Below are 25,215 nucleotides of genomic sequence, written 5' to 3'. Positions count from 1 at the left end.
CTTCACAAAACCAAAGGCTGATAAGTATTACATTTCCACAGCTACATTACTGTGAATCTTATTTATAAAAGAAAATTTAAACAGTGATCCTTACCTTAGCTTGTCTAAAATATCCAACAGCTGAAGCCCTGGGAGAGAAAAAAATTAGATATATTGGCATTATGACCTACTTGGTTCTGATCTATTATGATTTTTATATAATGTTATGCTCATGAACACTTTTTGCAGAGAGAAAAAGTGAAAATGTCTTCAGATGGATCTGTCAAAGTGGGTAGGGTCATCTGGCAAATGAAGAGGCCCATGGACACATGCCTGCAGCTGCGTGAACCACTGGAGCATCCCCCTGGAGTGACTGAGGGACACAGGCACTTCTGGGGCATGAGTCACAAAGCAGACATCTAAAATCAGTCAGATGAACTCCAGAGAGAAACGGTTCCCAGGCTTACCAGCTCAGATGTGTGTATTATGCGAGGCAGGTCCTAACAATGGTACCTAGGATCCTGGTATTCAAGCAGCTGGAAAGTATTTCTGAATCACAGGGCAGTTTCTGTGGCTCAGCTGAGCAGACACAGGGTGGAGAAACCTGATTTACTGTTAATAGGAGTTGCAATATACAGAAATACGGCTACATAGGATGGTTGGTTATAGAAATTTATTGAAGAAGCTCAAGTGATCCAGCACTACTGGGATTCCAGAAAAGATCAAAGCTACGGGAAAGCAGCACAGTTAAAAAAAAAGTGGTTACAGAAAGGTTGTTGAAGAGAACCAAAAAATAATTTAAAAAAAGTCTGCCTTTAATATTTGCAGTTTTGCTTCCCAGCCCTCTTTAGTCACCTTATGGATACATCTGAAAATAAAACTGCTTGGCGAGTGATTTCCTCCAGAGAAAGTTAGACTCAACAAACATCCTTACCTATGAACTCGTTTCTGATTTGTGTCCTTGTTCTTAGCTCTTCTTTCCCCAGTATGATGGCATTGATAGCACTCAGCAGTGTCACCATGTATGGCACGTTGTCTGTGTTGGAGAGCTCGTTCATTATGACGCTGAATCGATACTGCTGGTTCTTCACACTCTGTTAATAACACACGTGATATTTCTGTTCAGAAATGTCTACCGCTTTGGTGCAGGCTCTCAGCTGGAATTAGGATCTTAAGATCTCTCAGTTTATCCCACTGTGCACAAGATGGGGAAATACAGGTAAGAGCAGCACTCCTCCATTACGAAACAGGGTCTGCTTGGCACAGAAAGGCAGTGAAACTCCTCTTGGATGCTTTTATGCTTTCTGATAACTGATGCACCTACCTCAGCTTGTGGCCAGTGAAACCCGTGGATGTGGCACCATCTATTTTGCTAATCTGGTAATGCTTTTCCTGCCAGAAAGGACTTTGTGGTTGGCAGTCATCTGTCCAGACAAGTCACAGAGCAGCACCATGGACTTATGCTGACCAGGCCAAATTCCTACAGTTTTTACCTTATAAATCCCTGCCTCTCTTACCAAAAACGATGCAAAATGACCTTAGTTCCCAGACCTTTTCTGTGGTACATGGATCTACCTGCATGGATCAGAGCAGAGCCATACCTCCTGCTGCAGCCCAACACTTGCCTTGTAATGGTCCAAGGCATCCAAAGCCAAAGCGTGGCCATCTGATGAGTAAATGCACAATGCAGCCAAGAGTTCAAATATTTGCTTTTTGACCATGACATTAGTTGTATCAAGTGCTGGAGAAAGAACAAAACAAAACAGAAAAGATTTTACAATTACATTAATGTTCTGAATCTCAGTGTCTTCTGCTACATGGGTTATGATCAGTGGTAGAAAAAAGACGGAGTGGAGCCACTGCATGGAAGATAGGAATACAAATCTCTCAATGTATAGACATCCCATCCCAATAGCATTACGTGACGTGTAAATAACTTTTAGTGGAAACAGTAAATGCTACAGGTATCCTATTGGGATTTTGTTGCTGCTTGTAGCTGTTCATCTCTTCCACCTACCAGCGGCATGCTGCAACAGCAGCCAAGGCCTCAGCACTCAGTCACGCATTTTTTTTCCCATTTTCACATATGGGTCCTTTCTAGAACAGCAGATGAACCATCTTCCTCCATTAATGAGTCTTATTTTTAGTGCAGAAATACCCAATATGCATATCAAGTAGGCCAATTGTTCTAACCAGTCCCCATGTTTTCCCTTTTTTCCACTACTCTTTCTCTGTGAACCCCGGCAGCTGGGAGGAAGTGGATTTGACCATCTGATTTTTCATTTTTTAGCGCACAAAGAAGCTCAACTGCTGAAAAGCCCAGGGTGCCCCCCTGTTTTCGCAGCAGAAAAATGCCAGTTTTATATTTCACACTGGTTAAGAAAACACAGGGAGGAGAGGAAGGAAGAGGACTTCAAAACCGAAGAGGGGAGCAAGCTAGCTTTCAGACTAAATGCATTTTAAAGAGCTGTTAATAAGGTTTTCTGGGCACAGCTGTGATCTCAGCTCTGTGGAGCAGCACAGAAGTTATTTTCCCAGCACCACCGTCATTAATTGCTGTACAGTAAGTTCTAGGAGATGCCCTGATGAGTTTCATACCTAACGACAAGCCAAGTGAATGGTAAAGGAAAGCAAGTGGTATTACCTACCATCTTCTAAAAGGAATGGACCGAGCAGTGCAGAGAACAGGCTGTCTGGAGTCTAAACCATGCCACCTTCCCTCCTCTTTACAGAGAACAAGTCTCCAAGCCCTTTTAATTCCTCTCACTCTTCCCTTGGGGCTCACAGAGACTAAAAAGCAAATGTCTGCTGACAACCAAAGGGCTGAAGACTTCTCAAGCCTGCATACAGCTAAGGCTGGGTTTATCCATGGCTTCTCAGCAAACTATGAAGATATCTGTGTGGAAATAGCATTGGGTGGCAAAGGAAGCCCATGTGATTTCAAAGCAGCATTATCTTAAAGAAGAAAACAATCTCATTAATCACTTGCAACCAACAATTTGCAAGAAGCCTGGTGCAGGGCAGGAGGATAAGCAACAGAAAAGTCCCTCCCTATGCTGCATGCGATGGATGAAGCAGGAAGATGTCTTCTCACCTTGGAAGAGCTTTCTGACGTAGCCCTCATTGTTCACAATGTATTCGATGCCTTTGTGGGAGTTCATGACTGCTCGCACACAGTTAATGCAAGTGAGCTGGAGCAAGGCATCAGAAATCCTGGCCACTCCTCGCCCAGACAGCCTGTCTAGGGCCTCCAGGAGGAGGTCCAGCCCACACAGCTCCAGGAACTGAACCATCCAGGTGTCATCGCTGTTCTCCAGCCGCTTCTTCAGCCCGGAGTAGTTCACCACTGACGGCATTTGCAGGAGACGGATGCACAGCTCTGGCTCAGCATTCTCCAGGTTAGCCTCCGACTGGTCAGTCTCCTGGGGTCCGAGTTTCTCCTTCAGGGCAGCCCACTTCTTGTGGGCACCTTCCTTTTTGACTGACATTATGAACAGTTTGTCCTGAAAGAAAAAGAAAAGAGAAAGTGAGAAGTTTGTCTGGACTGGCAAACAGCCCTCTGGCAGCCCGGGTTTTTCTCGTAGCGATCACGATGTAAAGCTCAACTACAGCAGGTCCCCAGCTCTCCAGCACATAGGGCACACACGCTGGAACCAGTCCTCTGCTGAAGAAACTCAATATATCCCTTTCCTAACCACACACATTCTATTCAGGCCTTGAAAACTCTGTAGAGAGACTCTTAGCACATCTAAGCCAGCACATACGGCTTTAAAGTAGCCGATTTACACCAGTCGATAGCCACTACCTATTTCCATGCAGGAAAAGGATGAAGTTGGAAGCGGCATTATCAGCTCTAAACAACTTAACGCCCATTAAACCGCTTTAAAATCGCACTGTGCTGGAGAGGCTACGCAGTTTCTAAGCATTTGTAATGGGATGGAGAAGTAATTTTGAGCAGATCCTTGTTATTTTTTGCTTTTGTTTCTTTTGACTGATGTGGAGGTTAGTTTTACAGCACTCACTTAAATCTCTTCTCGCCTGCTGTAATAGCAAATACGTTTGCAAAACGTGGTGCCTGCACATGATTAGGTGAGAGCCCACCAGCTTGCAAGCGAAGGGGCGGCGGTGGGAGGCTATGAAAACAGCAGCATGTCTTTTCAGAGACAGGGAGCATCTCTTCGAGGCCCATCTGCCTGGAGGACGGGCCAGTCTCAGCCACGCTGTTAGCAGCGTGAGGAGCTGATTCAGCACAGAGAAATAGCAAAGCCAAGTCTAGTTAACTCTTGGGGCCAAATTTTATGGTTTTAGGCAGAACTGTTAATTTTCAGACCCACAGTGATTAAGCTACACAGTGCAAGTCCTTTTCAAACCTGAATGCAAATGTTTGAAAGCTGAATTGCTCTCAGACAGGACAGTTTGTCCCACAAAAGGGAGATAAACCTGCTGGACCCAAAGCCAGCCACTGATGCTCCCTGCCACAGCACTGAGACCTCTGCTTCCCTGGCCTGGTGAGCCCCACAGGGCTCAAAATAACCTGGGGACCACCTGGCCCCCAAAGCCCAGCACCTGTGGGATTGAAGGGATTCTAGGAGACTCTCACTTTCCCTTACCAGCTCCAGCACAAGGGTTTCTAGCCCTGCAGCACATAGGGAAAAGGCTTGGAAAATCTAACTCGAGAAATCTTTCAAAGGTTTTATTTGCCAGAAAACCAAGATGAAGCACAGACCATTTACAACGGTTGGAAATAATCCCGTTACTTTAAAGCCTGCCTTGTGATTTTTCCTGGGGACTGCACTGCTGAGAGAGGTCCTGGCGGCTTCTCCACGGCAGAGCCACACGGCGGCTGGTTCACCCTAAATCTCATCTTGGCAGTTACCCCTCGGCAAATGCGCTGCCAGAAAGTTTGCTCACTAATTTTTGGTAGGCCTAAACGTGCCTCCTGGAAAGATGTGAAGTGTGATAGGATGGGATATTTGAGAAAGCCTGAACAATTCCCCTGGGAAAAGGTGATGATGGGAGATTGGCAGGGGCATTCAGCTCACAGCATCAAAAGCTGTGTTCGGTAAGGGCCAGAGAGGTGGTGGAGGTTGTGGGATACAGTCACAGAAAATCCTTTTAGAGAGCTCCGGAGAAACCCTCTCACCGAGTTTCACTTTGCTTCAATGGGGAAAGACCTGGCCAAGCGCCCAGTTGTTCACTGTTCTGTTATCTGAAAAAATGATGGTCATGATCAAAAAACATGAAGTTGTGAATATACCATCTGAGAACACACTGTACAGCTGACAAGTAATAAAAAGGATCATATAAAAAAAAACAAACCCAAACAATAAACCCTCCTGCCAAAGTACAGGCTTGAGTTTCTAAGATTTGTCATCACTGTCTGCAGCCCGGAGCCCTTGCTCACTCTCGGTAAAATTCTTGTTGGAGTTAGTCACCCTGAATCGTTCCTCTGTTCCCAAGCCCAGGAATCTGGGTTAGGCTCGATGCAAAGAAGTGAAATCCTCCCTTCCTGGAGGGCGAGAAGCGAAAATGTCCTGCCCGAGTCACAGCCCTGCTGATGAGGCAGCACCGTACCCCTCTCACCACGGCGAATTTAGTCTTGGACTGGAGAGGCATTCCCAAGGAGCTGTGGACAAATCCTGCCCTGTGCTGCACATCGAGTACTCTTCCAGTGCCTGGGGTCCAGGCCAGGCCTCCAGTGTGGGGCAGTGCCGAGGACCATCGGACCAGGGTGCAGCACAGCTCGTTCCACCCAGCCCCATTCTTTGGTGGCTTCCGCAAGGACCTGACATCCCTCAGCCTCCTGCCTGGGAGGAGGAACTGACTGTCCTGGGTTTTTAACTTCTGCACAGGGGATGGGCACAAACTGAAGTGCTGGCAGCGGGGGCCATGGCCTAGCTCACTGGGTAGGACCCATCCCTCCTCTTGCCTCTGCTGGTGCCCAGGCTCTTTCCTCTCCCCAAAGTGAAAGCGTGCAGCGAGCAGAGAACCTGGATTTGGTCCCTGGGTGTGCACAGAAGAGCCTCGTGCTCCCGCCGGGTGAGGAAGCCTGCAGGAGCAACCACTGGAGGAGGATGGTCCTCCTGGCTCTGCTCTGCCTGGAGCTGTGCCAGGGCTCGTGCTGTTCAGCCAAGGGGCTGCAGAAGTGGCTGCTGACCGCAAGCTTCCCCTCTCTCTCTTTTTATACTTCAGAAAACCACTTTCTAAAATTTGCATCTGACTAAATGCGTCTTACCAAACCAGATTACAAAGCTGGCTGGCTTTTTTGCTCAACAGTTGTACAAATACTTCGTTATATATGAAGAAGCTACAGAAAATCGGAGGCATAGTGGTATTATTGACTTCAGGCTTAGCTGGTTTCTGGAAATGAAGCCCACCCAGTGCAACAGGAGACGGGAAACACTGACAGAACATCCTGTTTACCCACAGATTTGTTCAGAATTATCCTTTCCTCCCCACCTGCTCCACACAGATGTGAAGTGATGAGACACAAGTCCAGGCAGGTACCTCTCCAAACAGTACCAGCTTCTGGTTTTATGCACTAAGATGAACAAATTGGATTGATTACATATTCTTTCCCACAGAGAGTGCACTCTTTTTGTAGGGAAGGAAAAAAAAAGCAGCTAATGTCTCTAATCATAAAAAGGGAATAAAATAAACAGGAGCTGTATATATAAATTGAAATGAAATAAATATGGAGGAGACTGCAGTATGATTCTGCAGATGGTGTGATAAATCTGTTTACAAACACAGATATGAGTGATATATTATGAATGCAACATCTTTCCATATTTTCCATGAACCACAGTGTTGCAAAGCCACTCAGGTACATCCTCACAGGGCTGGTAAAAAAGCCTTTTATCTCTGACCACAGGAGCTTATTAGCAAGTAAATGATCTCAGCAGAGTGAGACAGATAAGGGCTTAAAATGGAATGCATCTATCTGGCTGTCTCACAGGGGCCATTCAGACTGAGCTGGCTGAGGGATGGAAAGTCCCCTGGCCAGCAGAGGCAAGACGCTAGACTGAAAACATCTCTCCTCCTGCCAGTAGACAGACATGGGGAGCTTTGCTTTTTGCTGCCTAGGCTATAGAGGAGGATGTGATGGTGGAAACAACGTCCCCAGCCTCTTCACTCAACCATGCCTGCAGCACCCATGGTCTGCCCTCCCCAGCGGAAGGAGGCACCGGTGCTGGGTGCTGCTCCCTGCACACATCCTGATGGTGCATCTGTGCTTGCTGCCATGGGGACACGGCTCACAGCATTCACCATGATAAATGCAACCCTCTCCTCATCTTGCTTCTCACCCTCCGAGCTTGGTTAAGCCTGATGGGGAATGACGGCTAAAAAAGCATCAATGTAAAAATACTCTTCGTTTGAAGAGATTCCTTCGGGAAACATAAAGGCACCATAAAGACTTCTCCTCTTGCTCCCAGCCAGAGCAACATTGTGGTTCATGGTGCTAGCTTTTTGGATCATTGGGTTTGCAAAGCTGTGATGTTCCCAGCATGCATCCAACACAGTTCATAAAATTTCGTCCTTTTTTCTTTTTGAGTCAGGTGCTTCCCAAATTCAGTTTTCTGTGCCCCTCTGTCCTTCAAGTCAGCTCCTAGGGAGATGACATCTGTGGGAGATAAATCAGGGTACATCAATACTTTCTCTATCATTTGAAGCTGTGGAGAACAGAGCTGCACAGCACAGCTTTCAGTCTAAATTATTACATGCCTCCAGGATGACATGGATCACAGCAAGGACCTGGGAGGACATCTAAAAAGAGTTTTCTCAGGGCAGCTAAGTATAATTGAGGGAAAACAACAGGGAGAAAAATTAGTCAAAACCGTTCTGATTTTTTGGGAGCAGACCTGCTGCCCATGCTGCAAGATGGGGTGGGGGGGGGGGGGCATGGGGGGAATGGCAGCTCCTTGTGGCCCTTTGAAGAAGTCTGAGAGCATCCTGACCCCACACACACAAATTTGAAGAAGTCTGAGAGCATGTGACCCCACATCCTGACCCTCGCAGCCCTCTACTTCCCTCCCCAAGGCTGCTGGGGCACAGCGCTGCCCCTGAAGAAAAGCTTTCTTGCTGCTCAGCCCCTCCTCTGTTCTGTGCCATTTCCTGGCACTCAGGAGCCCGTTCTGCCTGGCTGGCTGCTAATGGTAGGTTTTGCTTCTGGGCAGTTCCAATTTTCACTCTGCTGCTGGGAATACGCCAAGCTTTTGTATTTTGCAACATGTCAGACTACTCAGTCACTAAAAAGAAACAATATCCTGGCTTTGTGCTTTCCGAAGCCACTTCCAGAAGCGTGATAGCTTCTTCCTGCTCTCCTTTTGCTTTCATTTGTACTATTGTGTTTTCCTGTGCAGCTTCTGAACAGCTTGTGTACGTACAGGCTAATGAAATCATCCTCCCACACACCAAAAGAAGTGTGGGGGACACCACAAATCTCTATTGTAGAAACAAATCTGACCCCTTGGTGTGGGCCCATTAGCATCGGTAGGAACTGGCAGTGCACTCAGGCTCCCAGGGGAGCTGATGGTGAGGGTACAGTGGGAAATCGAGGTGTGCAAACAAAAGGCATGGTTTGCTCAACAGATCCTGCCTCAGCACCTAAAGCAGCTGCTGCTCCATCCTTTTCCTGCCATAACCAGTAGCCTCAGTAGACTTGCGATCTACGCATTCTTGATCCTCACCTGTATCAGAGGCCAGAATGAGTGATTTCTGCTTTAAAAATTAAAAGGTCTTGGAATGAGTGCCCAGTCTTGCTCTGCGTTACTGAAGAAGTTCAAGAAGTCTCTGATGCACTATGCTTCACTTCAGTACAGCTCAAATCAGAGCTTTCATGGAGCATCTCAGGCTGGCAGTGTCCTCAGAGGCACCGCACCATGGCAGGGAGCGTTTTGCCTTTAGCAGATGAGGGAGCATGGACACAGCCTGCTGCAGCCGGTGGGCGGGAGTTGTGCCATCCATTTGCTGGCTGGGACTGGCAGCAAACCCCCAGAAAAGGACTTCAGTGCATAGACATAAAGGACCACGGCCATAGCAGTATAAATGTACACACATTTTTCCATTATAGCTTATTCTTTCACAAAGAAAGGAAAAACAGATTGTCCTGATTCAGTCCCATCCACCGCTATTAGGATACTGTGTGCCGGCACAGCTTCTCTCTCCTGGGCAACTGTAAGCTATGATGTGGCGTGATGTCTTGCACATGGGGTAAATGTGTCCATTCAATATGTATTGGTAGTGGTGAGATTACACCAGGATTAACTGTACCAATAAAAATAATCACCGGTGACTTCTTCCCCACCAGTAAATAAACAAGTAAATAAATCATCAGGCTGCTACAGGTACCACATACAAATCAAGCTGAACTGGGAAGCTGAAGGATGTTGATGTTAGGATCTTCAGTGGCATCTAAACCCTTATTTATATTTACAGATTGCACTAATTTACCTTCAAATGGGTTTAATAACACTGTCTGAAGACACTCAACAAGCAGTTTACCTTATCCCAGTAAGTCAGGTTTGAATCAGACTGGTGCAGCTGTCAGACCTTAGCTTTGGAAATGGCCACTGCCACCGCGGCGGCTAGAAGCAAGGTGCCAGCCTTCCCTATCTGAGTGCCAAGTCACCCAAACCAATTTAAAAAGCTTTCCACCGTAGATACGAGCCCTGCGGCATCCTCACATGCCACCACAGGCCTCTGGGGGCACGGCAGATGCCAGAGGGATGCCAAGTGGTAGCCAGCACTTGCCCCCTGCAGAGCAACGCTGGCTCTCAGCTTCGCTGCAGCAAATGGGGCTGCACCCGCTGCACCCTGGGCTCACCGGGGCTTCCTCCCTGCTGTCCTTAGTAGAGCCACAGGAGCCAGCGGGGCATCCTGACCCCAGCCAGGAAGGAATACTGATCCCAAGAAAAGCACGATGGGGTGTAAGGTGGGTCTGGAGACCCCCCCTGCCCCTGCTACAGTGCTCGCGTGCTGGCCGAGGCAGCACCTCCACCTACCAGCAATTCCAGCATCATTCGGCATTTTGGGATGCGATTTATTATTATGATTTGGGGGTCACGTGAGAAACAGAAACTGTTACCCAGCAACATGAGCAGTGCAGTGGTAACTTTCTAAGATTCTCCCGGCTCCTGCTCAGCGGGAAGCTGTCACACCAACTTATTATGAGAGCCAAAAACCTTTTATTGCTTTTTTTTTCTTTTGTTTTTCAACACCTCCACAGGATGCCAAAAGGACAGAAAAAACAGGCAGAGGGAAAAATTCCTACCTCGGAGATGAAGCCAAATTATTCCCTTGTCTCTTTTGCACAGAAGGATCCTTCTCAGCTGGCTGTGTGAGCCTTCACTTCTCCAGCCAGTTCATTTTCTCCTTCTCTGCCAAGGAACCTTCAGTCAATAAAGCCTAAATCCCCATAGGAGCGTTTCTGCAAATCGCATGCTGTAAGAAAGTTCAACAGGATATCAGCGTCTAATAGTACGTAAATGTCAATCTTCAGAAAGGCAAGGAAGTGACTTTTATATAGCTTCCAGAGAAGGTATTTGCATGTCATTTGTCACCCCATTCATTCCCTGGCCGCTGGGAGGGTAACACTTCCCCATGGGCTGGGAAGGAGGAAGGCTTGCACCGCACCGCACATCTGTGCGCCATCACATGAAAGTGGTCCTGGCCTGGGGTGACGCAGAGCAGGGAAATGATCAAAGCAGGGAAATGATCTGGCAAAGAAAAGGGGGGTGGGGAGGGGAAAAAAAAAAAAAAAAAAAAAAGAGGAAGAAGGATGGCTGGGGTGGGTGGGATAGAGAGCGTGGGGGTGGCAGGTGGTGGGGACAGTCCCTTGTACCTTACATCAGCTGTGCAGGGTTTTCATAGAATCACAGAACGTTTGGGTTGGAAGGGACCTTAAAGATCATCTAGTTCCAACCCCTCTGCCATGGGCAGGGACACCTTCCACTTGACCAGGTTGCTCCAAGCCCCATCCAACCTGGCCCTGAGCACTTCCAGGGAGGGGGCACCCACAGCTTCTCTGGGCAGCCTGTGCCTCACCACCTTCACAGTAAAGAATTTCTTCCTAATATCCACTCTAAATCTACCCTTTTCAAGTTTAAAACCATTATCCCTTGTCCTATCCCTACAGGCCCTTGTAAGAAGTCCCCCTCCAGCTTTCTTGTCGGCACCTTTAGGTACTGGCAGGCTGCTGTGAGGTCTTCATGGAGCCTTCTCTTCTGCAGCCTGAACAACTCCAACTCTCTCAGCCCATCTTCATAGGAGAGGTGCTCCAGCCCTCTGATCATCTTCACAACCCTCCTCTGGACTCATTCCAACAGGTCCATGTCCTTCTTACGTTGTGGGCCCCAGAGCTGAACGTGGTGCTCCAGGTAGGGTCTGGGGTGGAGGGTGGAGTAGAGGGGGAGCATCAGCTCCCTTGAGCTGCTGGTCACACTTGATGCAGCCCAGGATGTGGTTGGCTTTCTGGGCTGCAAGCGCACATTGCAGAGTCACGTTGAGTTTCTTGTCAACGAACACCCCCAAGTCTTTCTCCTCAGGGCTGCTCTAAATCCATTCTCGGCCCAGCTTGGCATTGCCCTGACTCATGTGCAGGACCTTGAACTTGGTCTTGTTGAACTTCATGAGGTTTGCACAGGCCCACCTCTCAAGCCTGCTAAGGTCCCTCTGGATGGCATCCCTTCCCTCCAGTGTGTTGATCACACCACACAGCTTGCTGTTGCCAGCAAACTCACTGAGGATGCACTCGATCCCACTGTCCATGTGGCTGACATTAAACTGTGCTGGTTCCAATACCAGCACAATCCCTGAGGAACGCCACTTGTCACTGGTCTCCACTTGGACATTGAGCTGTTGACCACAACTCTTTGAGTGTGACCATCCAGCCAATGCCTTATCCACCAAGTGGTCCATCCATCAAATCCATGTCTCACCAGTTTAGAGACAAGGATGTTATGTGGGACAGTGTCAAATGCTTTGCACAAGTCCAGGTAGATGATGTCAGTCACTCTTCCCTTATCCACCACTGCTGTGTAGAATGCCATCGTAGAAGGCCACTGAATTTGTCAGGCATGATTTGCCCTTAGTGAACCCACCCTGGCTGTCACCAATCGCCTCCCTATTTTCCATGTGCCTTAGCATAGTTTCCAGGAAGGTCTGCCCCATGATCTTGCCAGGCACAGAGGTGAGGCTGACTGGTCTGTAGTTCCCCAGGTCTTCCTTTTTTTTCCTTGTTAAAAATGGGGGTTATGTTTCCCAATATCCAGTCAGTGAGAACTTCACCAGACTGCCACAGCTTCTCATATATGATGGACAGAGGCTTAGCCATTTCATCTGCCAGTTCCCTCAGGACCTGTGGATGCATCTCATCAGGTCCCGTGGAGTTGTGCACCTCCAGGTTCCTTAGATGGTTTTGAACCTGATCTTCTCCTACAGTGGGCAGTTCTTATTTCTCCCATGTCCCTGCCTTTGCCTTCTGTGACCGGGGCGGTGCGGCTGGAGAACTTGCCAATGAACACTGAGGCAAAAAAGTAATTAATTACTTTAGCCTTCTCCACATCCCCGGTAACCAGGTCTCTCGTTTACTTCTGGAGAGGGTCCACTGGCCCCACTAGGGGCCCACAGAGAGGGTCCTTAGTCCTCCTTTTATCACTGATGTACCTATAGAAGATTTTCTTGTTGCCCTTGACGTCCCTGGCCAGATTTAATTCTATCAGGGCTTCAGCTTTTCTAACCTGATCCCTGGCTGCTCGGACAATTTCTCTGTATTCCTCCCAGGCTGCCTGTCCTTGCTTCCACCCTCTGTAGGCTTCCTTTTGGTGTTTGAGTTTGCCCAGGAGTGACTTGTTCAGCTATGGAGGCTTCCTGGTGGTTTTGCCTGACTCCCTCTTTGTTGGGATGCATCGCTCCTGAGCTTGGAGGTGATCCTTGAATATTAACCAGCTTTCTTGGGCCCCTCTTCCCTCCAGGGCTTTGTCCCAGGCTACTCTACCAAGCAGATTCCTGAAGAGGCCAAAGTCTGCTCTCCTGAAGTCCCCTGCCTCTCCTTCCTAACGAGCCTGTATCCTCCCATGCCAACACTCCAGCCATGGGAGCCATCCCACCACATCTCTGTGGTGCCAATAAGATTGTAGCCCTGCAGGGGTGCGCACGTCTCTAACTCCTCTGGTTCATTCCCTACGTTGTGTGCACCTGCATTTAAGTTGGGCCCCCGAGGAAGCTGACTTACTAGCCAGAGCAGCTGTAATTCCTCTGTGCTGTTCTTCAGGTGCTCTCCTGCTGACCTGCGATCCCTCTCCAGGCTCTGGGCATCTATTGCTGGCACCAGCATCAAACTGGTAGGAGTGGGATGGATTGAGGTTCCCCTCCCACCGCAACTTTAAAGTGCTCCTCACCAGCTTGGCAAGCCTACAACTGAAGATGCTCTTCCCCTTCTCTGACAGATGGACCCCATCAGCCCCCAGTAGACCAGGTTTCTCCACGAGTCCCATGGTCTAAGCAGCCAAACTCCTGGCTGTGGCACCAGTCCTGTAACCATTTGTTGATTGTCTCCTGGCTTTGTGGCACTGGGGCTTTAAACACTGCAAGATCTCAGAGATCTTTGAAATGCTGCAAGAGCCAGGACAGCTTAAATAATAAGGATGTCCAACCCAAGGCTGCCGAGCCCTGGACTGGCAGCTAGGAGAGGGGTGGCACAGCAAAGGTTGGAGGCTCAGGCAGTGTTCCTCTGGGCAGGGGCTCGATGATGGGAATCCTGCTCTCACTGGGGCACCCTAAGGTCCTGCTGAGCTTCAGTCCAGCCCAGCTTTTATGAGCTAAGCAGGCTTCGAAGACTTGAAAAGCTCTTTTCAACAGAAAACCTCTATGCCTCTCTGGTCGAGATGTCACGTGGAAACTAGTTTGCAAGCCACAGCTGTAAAACGCATCCATTCAGCCTTTTGGGAGGTGTTAACTGCAAGCTAGTTATTATTAAATTATGAATATTTCAACACGGCCCATTTTAGCAGATACCTCCTGACTGGCTCAGAGTGGTGGTCAGCCTTTAAATGCTGGTTTTTTCTTACTCTGTGAGGTCTCTACCCTGAACTGAACCTCCTAGATGAAAAGCTGGAGCCCACAGCAAGTTTTCCTGCCTTAGTGGGGAAACTCAACCCTCGTGGACACGAACACAGCTCCACCGATGTTAGAAATGCACTGATCTGTCTGCCCTTCGGTCCAAATTCAGCTCGCCTTTAAAGCGATGAACTTGCCCATGTGTTTTCTAATTAAGGCAATTTCACCATAACAATTCAATATCCAAGGAAATGACTCTGCACATCTCCCCATCCTGCTGTAGGAAGCACTCTGAGGGAGTGTTTATACAATCCAAGACAAACTTTAATTCATAACGGGTTTTACAACAGCAAATGAATGTCACTTTACATTACATGCACTCCTGAAGTGTAATCCCTGAGTCCTGTAAAGTTTAGTTGCTAATCTGGTTCTTGGGAGCAGGATGGGCTCACAGCGGGTTTTAGGAAAAAATAAAAAGTTAAGAGAAAAAAAAAATCCTGCAGAGAAAGGATTGTTGACATGGCAAATTCCTGTCCTTGCAACCACGGAAGAAATTTAAAGGGCTATCAGCGACCATCAGGTCTCATCTGTAGTCTGGACCTGTGAGATAGGCCAGAAATACGTTCTTAGAGAGGCTGCATCACCTAAGCGATGTACACATGAAGAATAAGCAGAAGCAGCAGAGAAAATGGGCTAAAAAGCAGAAAAAACGGTTCTAGGGCTGCAGCCCCCCTCCTGCAAGCCCCACGGCACATGAACAGCAGCAGCAATGGGCAGCAGCTGAGAAAAATGAGGGGGGTTGGATCCCAGCTCCCCCATCGCTGTGTTGAGAGCCCTGCCCGCTGCTGCAGGCAGCTGCCCACACCCCACCGCAGTGAGCCAGCCGCTGCGGGAGCAGCTGATGCATGTACTGATGCTTCTGCCCCCCGCCGCGCTCAGCACCCTGCCACCGCCACCGGCCTGGTGGTCCCAGCTCAGCCCCAGCAAGGGTGTTTGCTTCTGATGGCACCACCAGGAAGAGTCCACCATGGGGCTGCGTCTCTGACCGAACGCTTTGGGCACTGCCTGGGGAGTGGGGGATGCTCAGCACCCCTCGCCTCCTCTTCCTCTGGAGGAAGCAGCAGCAGCCCCACATGCCTGGAGAGGGGTGTGGGGGTGGGGTCTGAACGTTTGCCTTCCAGGAGAGCTGAGTGATGTCCTGGGGAGCAAAACTTTGCCCCCCAACCACAGGGATGTAGCGTGTTAAAGGCATAAATCCTTTTATGGATCCATCCCCTCCTGTCTGAGCTTCTGTCCCAGCAGCTTTCAGGTTGCTCAGAGAGGGCTAGTGGTTCCCCCCCAGCAAATCAGCCCATTTTTACCCCGATTTTCTGGCAGATGATTTGGTGGTACTCTGGATAGGAATTACATCAAAATCAGGCAGATTAATTCAAGAACTAGTCGTTCAGTCCCACATTATGTAAAGAGCCGAGACCATCTACAGTCTACAGCTCCAGTATTGCTCTGCTGTCTCCAGATCACAGCGTGGCGGCTCCCCTGTCCACATGGTGGGTCCACAAAATGCAGGAATCCAATTAAAGATAAATAAATACACCCTGTTTGCCCTTAGGAATTAGATTATTCCTAATTACAGCCATCAGTGTCTTCTCACTGCTCTACATTTACATGACAAATCAGCTCCTGTGCCAGTGGCTTCTCTTGGAAGTTGTGTCAAGGATTTTGGAAAGGAGACACTCAGCTCATTTCTGGCTCCCAGGGAGAGATGCCAGCCAGAGGTCTGCTGCGATGGCTCTTTTTAGGTGATACTGCCTAAAATGCCTAGTAGCATCCGCTACTAAATTACTAAACATCAGCACAGCCATTATTCAAGAATTAGAGGTGTAATATTTGCCTCTGCATCTCTGTGACCAGTTTGTTGGGTACTATGGCTCCCATGGAGCCAGTGAAGACAACCACGTGTATATAAGGGAAAAATTAGGGTACTGGGAAGAAGTCTAGACAATTCAACAACACTCCTTCGTTCATATGAGAACTGAACTCTGCGTTAAACAACCAGAAGGACCAGTGTCAAAGTACCGAAGGGGCACTGAAACGAGGTTTGGCCAGGTGAAGACATACAAATTTAGAGGCAGAGCCCAATCCCCGCCCTGCCCACAAGGAAGGGAAGGTGCCTGGCCTTTGCAAGCATCACCCTTTGCCACGGGGACAGCAGGAGATGCCAGAAGAGCTGAGGAGCAGGTGGGGTGGGCCAGTGATGACTTTCCCAGGCACTGGGAGAGCACTGTGAAAGCAGCCGGTTTGCTCCCTCCCTGGGGTCGATCTGGAAACATCCAAAACATTCGCTCCACAGCTCTTTTGGTAGGAAGCTTCTGCAACAAAACAAACATCCTGTTTTGGGGAGGGTGCTTCCAGCTGGGGAGATTAAACCATTAACCGTGGGGAACTTGGTGCCTTCTTTGGACAGACAACGATGCTTTTTTCTGCCAAACCTCCAAACTGCACCAGCAGTTCTACCCAGAGCAAAGGGCACAGACCCATGCATGGATTTCTAAAGGATGCATGTGCTCTTAAGCACAGGCTGAGTAAGGAGCCTGATATTTATCCAGTTTATTTATCCTGCATAACTACATTACACCCGTGCTAAGGCTGCAGGGGAACCGCTTGGGAATTGCCAGGATGAAGCCTGTCGAGGTGGCTGAACTCTGCTCCCTTGCACACACGCTGGTGCTGCAGCAGTGAGATGTAATTACAGAAAGAAGACCTTTTGAGCCCTTTCCCAGAGGGAGAGAGGCAGCAGATCCTGTGCAGGTTTTAGCCTTTTGCTTCTCCGTCACAGACACAAACCCTCCTCACTTGCACAAGGATGAAGATCTTCAGGCAGGGAATAGCTCTTCCCTAAAAACCAGTCTGATGTAGGATGCCCACAGGGGAAAGGGTTCTAGGCACCACTAAAAAGAGCTCCCTGGATCCGTATTAACATTTACAGATGTCCCTGCTGAAAAAAGCTACCAGGGCACCAGAATGGTAGATTAGGAAGCAGTTTTCCTCCAGCTGTTCTCCAAACAGGCTGCAAACATGACTCCTTCCTATCCAGATCAGCTTTTCCATTCAACCACTGATGATGAATCATGGTGGCTGGTATCTCACCTCGTGGAACAGCCCGGAAAGCAAACGTCCCAAATGTTTTTGTTCAGATAAGGGTGACTATAGCAGGATTCCTAATGGCACAGGCAAAGTACAGATTGCACACCTTAAGAAGGACAGACTCAGATACTGCCAGGTACTCTCCTGCAAGCTTGTATTAATACGAACGTTACTGAGAGTAACCAGAGAACATGCTCAGCTGCTGACTCAAGAAATTAAGCATTTGAGCCGTTTAAAATAAATTCTTGTGGAAGAGTGGCTTAGCATGATTTCAAAACTAATCCACTCCAAACATGCCTTCAGACTATTTTCTCTACTGCTGAATGAAAAAGTTTGAAATCCCTATTTTCTAACACAGTAATCCTAGAACGTTTGACTGGCTTAACCTTCACCTTGCTACAGTACTTAGTCCAGTTGTTTCAAGGTGACCTGAAGTTGTCTTCCCAGATACTATCCTTCCAGTTCTAACTCAGTCTTGGAATTAATGTGCACGAATTTTAATATGTCACAACCTGCCAGAGGTTTATGGTGGGAAATTCTCATGCTGGGGCAAAATGACCCTACATATGCGTAAGTCTAACTTACACGCAGGATATTTTACCAACACCTTGATTTCTTTTAGTTTTTCCTACATAATAATTAAAATCTCTTTAGAAACAAGTAGTTGATATTGGGTTTTAATTTACAAAGAAATCACTTGTTCAGCCATACCCTCATGTTTGCATAGTCCAAAGAGCTGCAGTGCTTTACGCCAGCTGAGCATGTGGCTGTCAGCAATCTTTAAGAGGAAAATCACTCTATTTATCTGATAAATAAGTTTACAACTGGTATTAGGATATAGTTTTATAACTGATTAATCTCTACATATATGGCTTGCTCCAACACTTGCTTACAACTGTTATCAGAACAGAGGTTTGTGAATTACAGGTTTGTAAATCAATTTAGTTTTGTGGTTGTCCTTTCTCTTACCTTTCTTCTAGATAGAGGCCATATTTAGGGCTTGACAATGGTTGTGGAGGTTCAGTCCATTTCCAGAAATGGAAATAACAAACCCCGGAATTTATCCCCGGGCTTATAAAAGAAGCCTCAGGACTGGGTAAATACAGAATAACTCATGAATATTGGACAGCTTGTTCTGAAATCTGGAACTACAGCCCATCAGTGCATAAACAAGTAAGCAGAGCCAAGCAGGCTGGAAAGCAGCCTTCCAAGGAAGAAGTGGAGCAGCTCAGCCAGGCTTTGGATGCAAGCTACTTGGGGAGCCAGGTGCCACATCAGCATGATGAAAACCAGAAGGGAAACAAGTTATAAAACATATAATGCAATAAAAATATTTGTTCCCCAGTTCACCTTCATGGTGGGCTCAAATTTGCACCACTTGTCATATAAGTCAAGAAGACACAGTCATGAATACTTCCTGAACTGCAGAGCCCGCTGCTGAAGCGCCAGGTAAATATCTCAAGCTACAGTTTCTTTTTCCTTGCAAACTTTTTTGCTCAGAGCACATTTGCTTTCCTGCATTGTACACACAGCTGAAAGTTAAGCTGACCAACTCTATAAAGGATTTCTTTTTTTCTTTTTTTTTAAATAGCAGCAGTAATTAATCTGCTTCAGAGAATGAATCAGCCTTTTCTGAGCTAGAAACACACAAAGGAGATTGTGGCTGCTTCTGGGGCAGGAGGAGGCTTACTCACACAACTAACACAGAGGAGGCAGCCCCCCAAGGTCCACAGCTGTGGACAGCAAAGGGGGCAAGACTGCAAAGCTAGACCCCGCAATCCCCCGATGCCACCCCACGTGCCCGAGGGACCCGCTGCAGGGCTGGGAACGCGCTTGGTGTTGGGCAGCAGCACTGCAGTGCAGCTGCAGGAGGGCCAGTGCAGAACCGATGGTATGGGAGGGCTGTGCAGCTTCACCTCTCCTCCCCACCCCCCCTGGGCTGCACATCCAGCCCGTGAGGGGCTGCAGCCGCTCCTCAGAGTAAACTCTTTGGCAGCAGGGACCATCCTTTTATTTAGGTGAAGTACCTTGATCTGGGCCAGGCAATGGAAAGAGCTGATGTGCCACGGTGTGGATGCTTGGGAGGCTGTGGGAAGAAAACCCTTGCTCACAAAAAGCTGCTACCTTGTACTATGGGAACTTCTATTTCCACCTGGGGTCTCTGTCGGAAAACAATGCTAAGGCTTAGCTCACTGCTTTCAGCAAAGGCTGTGCAATGACTTAACAGAAAAGCAGGACAGATGAGGAGTAGACAGTTCCCAGATAGGGGAAACCAGCACAACAGAAGCAGCACGGAGATAGCTGCCTTATTAAAAATAATACAATTTAACTGACAGAGTGGAGGGTAACAAAGTTATTCCTTAGCTACACTGACACAAACATAGCTGCTCACCCCATTTATAAATAAATAAATAGAAATGATCCCGCCATCCTCATTCATTGATTTGGAGAGAGGAAAGGGGCTCTCCCCTCATCCTCACCACCCACCCGGGCAGGCTGGGGAGGGCTGTGTCTCCAGCAAGGGATGAGCTCACTGTGCACCCCCTGGGACAGGGACAGGGCTGGCACCTGGGGGGGGAACACGAGGAGGGGCAGGCAGCCATGACTCCCTGTGGCCAGGCTTGCTGCAGGGCAGGTGGAAAGTGGAGCAGACCTGCGGGTCTCCAACTTCATCTGACCTCCACCTGGGCAGTATCACCAACATTTTCCATTTTAAACTACAACTACATTTAGAGGTTTTATAGTTGCAGTGTGCCTCCTTTCCCACACTTTCCTGGAATGATCTCCAAATTCCTCTGCTGTCCTCGCTTGTTAAAACGTGACTCAGCTTTTCCAGCTGGAAAAGTGGAGACCCACACAGTGCCGAGGTGGCCTGCTGCCATTAGTGCTGTCCTGCGTCAGCATTAACCATCAGCTTGGGAGGAGCAGAAGCAACAGCAGGCTTTGCAAGTTGGATCTGGGGAGATTCTGTGTTACTGAACCTGTGGGTGCTCTGTGAGCAGCTACACAAGCTATCAACCGGAGTTCCACTCATGTCCCTTTTGGGAAAGTCCTCCCAGCACCAAGGATGGATCGATCGAGGACACCTGCCCAACTGGCTCTGATGGAGCAGCAATACAAAGAGGAAATTCCTCCTCTGCCCTTAAACATTCCCCCAAATTAATACCATATACACCTCAGCTGAGGCAAAATAATGGTCCTGGTAAGAGACACACACAGGAACTCCATGCAAAGTAGCACCACCTGGTGATACCTGCTATAGCTGTGCCAAGTTCAACATTGTGCCCCACCAAGTTTAAAATTTGGCAGCTCTTCCTTCGCCTTTACTTTTTTTTACTGGATATAGTGCCGCAGCAATATCCCTTCTGAAGTGAGCCACTACTTTTAGGATATTTAAACATTTGGAAATCAGCTGAGTGACTCCGATGCAGGGATGAGGACTTCATCGACTGGCTCTCAGCCCTCCTTCTGGCTTTGCTGGGTCTCCTTTATCAGCTCAGTAGATTTCTCAGAGCACCTTGAAATACATCATCAAATGCTACAAAGCCTTTTGCAAACACTACTGCTTGCTTAAGATTTTCATTGATCTGTGACTTCAGTATTCCCAGCACTTTGAAATGTCAGCTCGGGTATCAGTCTAGAAGAAACAGCTGAATCTGTGAACGATACCTGTTCATCACATCAAATAGAAAAACATCAGGCTGTTAGATTCTCTCCTGATGTTTTCCACAGATATGAAAGGCTAGGTTGACAAAACGGCAACAAATGTTCACCTGCCACATCGTACAACCACTTACTTTTAATTGCAGCCACTCTTGTAGATGCCAAGCTATGACTCAGGGGCTCGTGAACCCCACACACCCTCCTCCTATTTGTTTCCACATTCAGTTCCATAAAATTGGCTCCTCAGCTACCACTAACAATATCTGGTAGCAATCATAAGGCCTGGCTGTTGCTCACTACTTACTTTTTTCCTAGGAAAAAGGAACCAGATGATACTTGCCCTTAATGAGGAACCTGAGTGGCCCTGAGAAGCCACACAAATGTTGAGAATCCTTTTTTGAAGCGCACCCGTTTTGCGTTTCGCTCCAGTTCATAGAGCACATCCGCAGAACTGGAACAACTGGAATACTGTGACAACCTCACAGCAGACCTACCAAGATACTGCCCTCCATTAGAAGGTGAAAGCCAAGGCTCAGAATTCGATGTCACTTTTTTCCTTTCCCAATTTGGTCTTAGCATCTTGGTTGACAGCACGGGACACAAGAGCTCTCTGTATAATTAAGATACAGATGGTTTGCTTGGTGCTCTCTCAGTGCTTTTTCTGGCTACTGGGAGATGAAGGCAGCCTCTGCAGCACAACGCTTACAAGCACTGTATGGTAAACTGCTGCCCATGCAATGCTGAGAAACACCAGAATAAATTGGAGTTCGGTGGATAATACCAAAGGGATTATAATATATTAGGCCAGTAGCACATAGTTATTCTCGAGCCTCCCTCCTGCACCGAACACCAGGGGTATCACGCAGCAGGGCTGTGCCTAGGCTCTGCAAAATATTTAGCCGTTTTTCACCTAGTTAGGTAAAAAGCAATGTACAATGTTAATTGTTGGAACAGGGATATCTTCTTGTGATGTGTTTGTACCTACAAACTGTAGTACTTTGCATTGAACAGAGATGGGTTTGTTCAGTGCCACAGTGTGATCCTATGAGTTGACTTTGTTGAATCTGTAGGTGGTATTTCCTCTGAATCATTATTGATAGACCTTATTGCAAATATTAAGAGCAAGGATATTCAACTGGGAGTTAAATCTGAGCTCAGATATGAACATTGAGTATGTCTGAAGTTCCTGCAACTATTCCAGCTCTGTGATTATTGTTTGCTGCCTAATCTATGGCATTCTATTGCTACCCACTGCTGAATTATGCCCATCTTCTACTCACGGCTGGTTACAGTACAATGGAGAGATTAAAAATCCCTCATCAACAGAATAATTGTTGCAGGAAAAAAATAATTGAAGACATGGAAGAAAATGGTGAGGGAGAAAGAAGGACAAAATGCAACTTTGTTTGCTTTGATAAGAATAATTTTCTAGTCATTTGCTCTGGGAAACCTATCCGGCATACCTGGCACGCAAAAAAGGGGTAGAGTTCAGCTTCCAACACATTTGAAGCACAGCCACTTGCTACGCAGCTCAGTGAAACCAGGAGTTAAGACAGAAAAAATGATTATTTGTAATAAATAGGGTACAGACCTGAAAGGATTGGACAGCCAGTCCCGTGGAAAGGGTCAGTCTGAGGTTGGCAGGGGTCACTACGGATAGTGAAGGCGACCCCATCCTACTTAACATCTCCTTTCATGACACAGCAAGTGGGAGAAAACTGGGAGAATACCGCACCAGCACAGAACATGGGGATACACAATAAAAATGGGATTAATAAGAAGGCTGGAATAAGATCAGAGCTGACAGCAGAACACAAAAGTCGGACAGACATCTGGAGATGAAAATCCCAGTTTCCCACCCCCATCACAGGACAGGAGGAGCCTGAGGAGGAGGTTAATTGCAGTACCTACCAGGTGAGGTATTTATTTTTGGGTGGGGTGTCAAAGCACAAGAGGCACCAGCTGGACCTTGCAGCCCCGCTCATCCACGGGGAAGTCAGAGAGCGAGAAGCCCAGTGCACGACTGCCAGGGATCAGCAGAAGCTGGAGCCCGCTTCATGAAAGCAGACAGCAAGTTCTAGCTTGTTTGGCATTGCACAGCAAACAGAAAAGCATGTAACTCTCATTTCTGGACTGATAAGAGAGAAAAGCATCAGACTGGGAGAACTAAGCAATCATAGTGCAAATAAAAATTAAGATAAAGCCATATATTGTGAGGGTGGGGTGGGTGGGAATTATAGTATCAGTTCAATAAAGTTCTGAAACGTCCCCTTCCTGGGAGCCTGGGAACAAATGAACTACAGCGGTGTGCAATAACGCATGCATACTATCATTCAGTGCTTAGATCTGCTGACCTGCCAGGTCCCTTCCTGTCCTACATTTAGATTATCTTTTACACAATGGGTCTTGTACACTGCTCGCATTTTTGAAGCAAAATTCTTGGATGACAGCCTAGAATGGGATTATTAACTTATAACAGGACCAAAAAAAAATCACATATCCTCTTAGGTTCCTGCAATCCCCCCTTGCCCTCCAGTTTTGGCAGCCACTGCTCCTCTGTGTAGTAGAAAGACAAGCTTAAGTGGTTTGAAGAGAAATGAGATTAGTGGCCAGACAGCCCAAATTCTGAGCAAGTTCAGTAGGACAATTGCAACCTTACTGTTACTCTGCTGACTCCCAAGTTTTCTTTTTAACTGACTTAGGCCAGAAGTCCTCGCAGTGTACCAGGGAGCTTAACATGTTTCACAGCCTGCAGCATGTTTACTCAGTGAAATTCCTCAGTCTTAGGAATCAGAGAAAAACGATGTACAGTTCACAATGCCGATCTGGTATGGGGAGAGAGGATCGTGAACACTGTTTTGGGGTATTATTTCCTAAGATCAGTGTATCGGAGCACTCCTTACCCACCCCCAAGCTCTGGAATTCAGCTCTGGGTGCTGATGTTGCAAGAGGCCACTTCATCATTGCTGAGCTATTGAGCAAAAGGGAGGATGAGGCACGAGAGAAGTATGCAAGTAAACCCTGGCAGGACTTGGGAAACCTTGTCTGAAAACCACTGGATAACAGAATTTTTCAAAATAAAAGCCTGCAAGCGGCCCAGCGCTAGCAGCAGACCCAGCAGCCTACGCTATGTGTTAGTGGGTGCACTGGCACACGCAGGCACCGCAGGACCATATGCCGCCCGCACATCCCGCTGTCACACCTGCAATCTGGACCACGCTGGACCTACACGTCGCACCGCTGCGCTGGCCGTGGGGACCATGTCGCACCTATACATTGTGTATTGCACCTGCGATCCAAACCACATCCAGCCCGCACACGGCATCCTTGCAACTGCAGCCCAGCCCAGCTCCCACCTGTACCTTCCATCGCCGCGCCTGCGATCCGGACCTCGTCCCACCTACGTGCTGCGCTGTTGCATCTGCAGCCCGGACCGACCCCCACCGGTCCATGTGCCGCCAAACCGGCGCCGGGACCACGTCCCAGCCGTGCGATCTACCGTCACACCTGCAGCCCAGACCGGGTCCCCAACCACCACCATCCCTCCCCGCCGGGGACCTGCGGCCCCCCGCCGTCCAGCCGGCGCCCAGCAGCGCCCCCGAGCCGCTCGCCCGGGCTCCGGCGGGGGTCCTTCCTCCCTGAGCCCGGCTGGGAGCGGGGCAGGGCCGGGGGGGGGGATGCCCCGCCGGGCTGCCCCCCGGGAGGGGGGGCGATTCAGCCCAACTTCTCCCGGCCGCCAGGACCCCGCTCCCGCCCCCGTCCCCGCGGCGCTCGGCCTTACCGCGGCGGCCTCCTGCGGGCGGGCGGACGGGCGGGGGGGGCGGCGCGGCGCGGTGCGGCGGGCAGGGACCCTCCGCCGGAGCCCGCAGCCGCCGGGCTCTGCCCGACCGCGGAGCCGCGCCCGGTTTCGGGGCGGAGCGCGGGCGGTGCGGCGGGGCGGGGGGTCCAGACCGGCCCCTCCGGCGAAGTTTCTCCCCCCCCGGTGAGGGGTCCCGCCGCGCCGCCCCCGCCAGGGCCCTGCCGGGATATCCCGGGCGGCAGCTCCGGTGCCTCCCCCGGGCTCGCCGGGGCAGCGGTCCGGGCAGAGCCTCCCCGGAGCAAGGGCCCTCCCGGGCGTGCTGCCCTCCCGGCCTCCAGCCCTCCCAGCGGGCTGCGCCCCCCTCGTCGCCCCCCCCGGGTCCCCCGCCCGGGTCCCCCCCCCCGGGTCCCCCTGCCTCCCGCCGCCCCCCGCCCCGGCTGCAGTTGGGGCTGCAGTTGGGGGCTGGGGGCGAGCGGGGAACCGCGACAGCTTGGGGACAGGCTGGCCGGGCGGGCAGAGAGCCCAGGGACGCTGCGCCCCGGCCTCCGCCACTGCCGCGCTTCGCCTTCAGC

At 49.2% G+C, this 25,215-nt stretch overlaps 1 protein-coding gene across 1 annotated transcript; it reads right to left on the bottom strand.

The window, feature by feature from the left end:
* Positions 1-90: 90 nt before the first annotated feature.
* On the bottom strand, positions 91-24,885 carry LOC119151180 (inverted formin-2-like). Its single transcript, XM_037394763.1, has 6 exons — positions 24,626-24,885; positions 10,253-10,422; positions 3,074-3,482; positions 1,605-1,720; positions 914-1,073; positions 91-128 (listed from the first exon to the last, which is right to left on the bottom strand). Exons 3-6 carry the CDS (start codon positions 3,465-3,467, stop codon positions 91-93), a joined length of 708 nt encoding a protein of 235 aa, XP_037250660.1. The 5' UTR covers positions 3,468-3,482; positions 10,253-10,422; positions 24,626-24,885.
* Between the last annotated feature and the right edge of the window lie 330 nt (positions 24,886-25,215).

The sequence above is a fragment of the Falco rusticolus genome, chromosome 7 (genome assembly GCF_015220075.1).
Source record: "Falco rusticolus isolate bFalRus1 chromosome 7, bFalRus1.pri, whole genome shotgun sequence".
NCBI lineage: Eukaryota > Metazoa > Chordata > Aves > Falconiformes > Falconidae > Falco > Falco rusticolus.
This window is presented reverse-complemented; position numbering and strand designations above follow the sequence as displayed.

What these genes read in the sequence shown, in the direction of transcription:
- LOC119151180 (XM_037394763.1), bottom strand. Translation starts at nt 3,467, where the DNA reads ATGTCAGTCAAAAAGGAAGGTGCCCACAAGAAGTGGGCTGCCCTGAAG. An exon ending in ATGCCTTGGACCATTACAAG is followed by an intron (nt 1,074 to 1,604) that starts GCAAGTGTTGGG and finishes TGTTATTAACAG; the next exon opens with AGTGTGAAGAACCAGCAGTA. An exon ending in AATCAGAAACGAGTTCATAG is followed by an intron (nt 129 to 913) that starts GTAAGGATGTTT and finishes TTTCTCTCCCAG; the next exon opens with GGCTTCAGCTGTTGGATATT.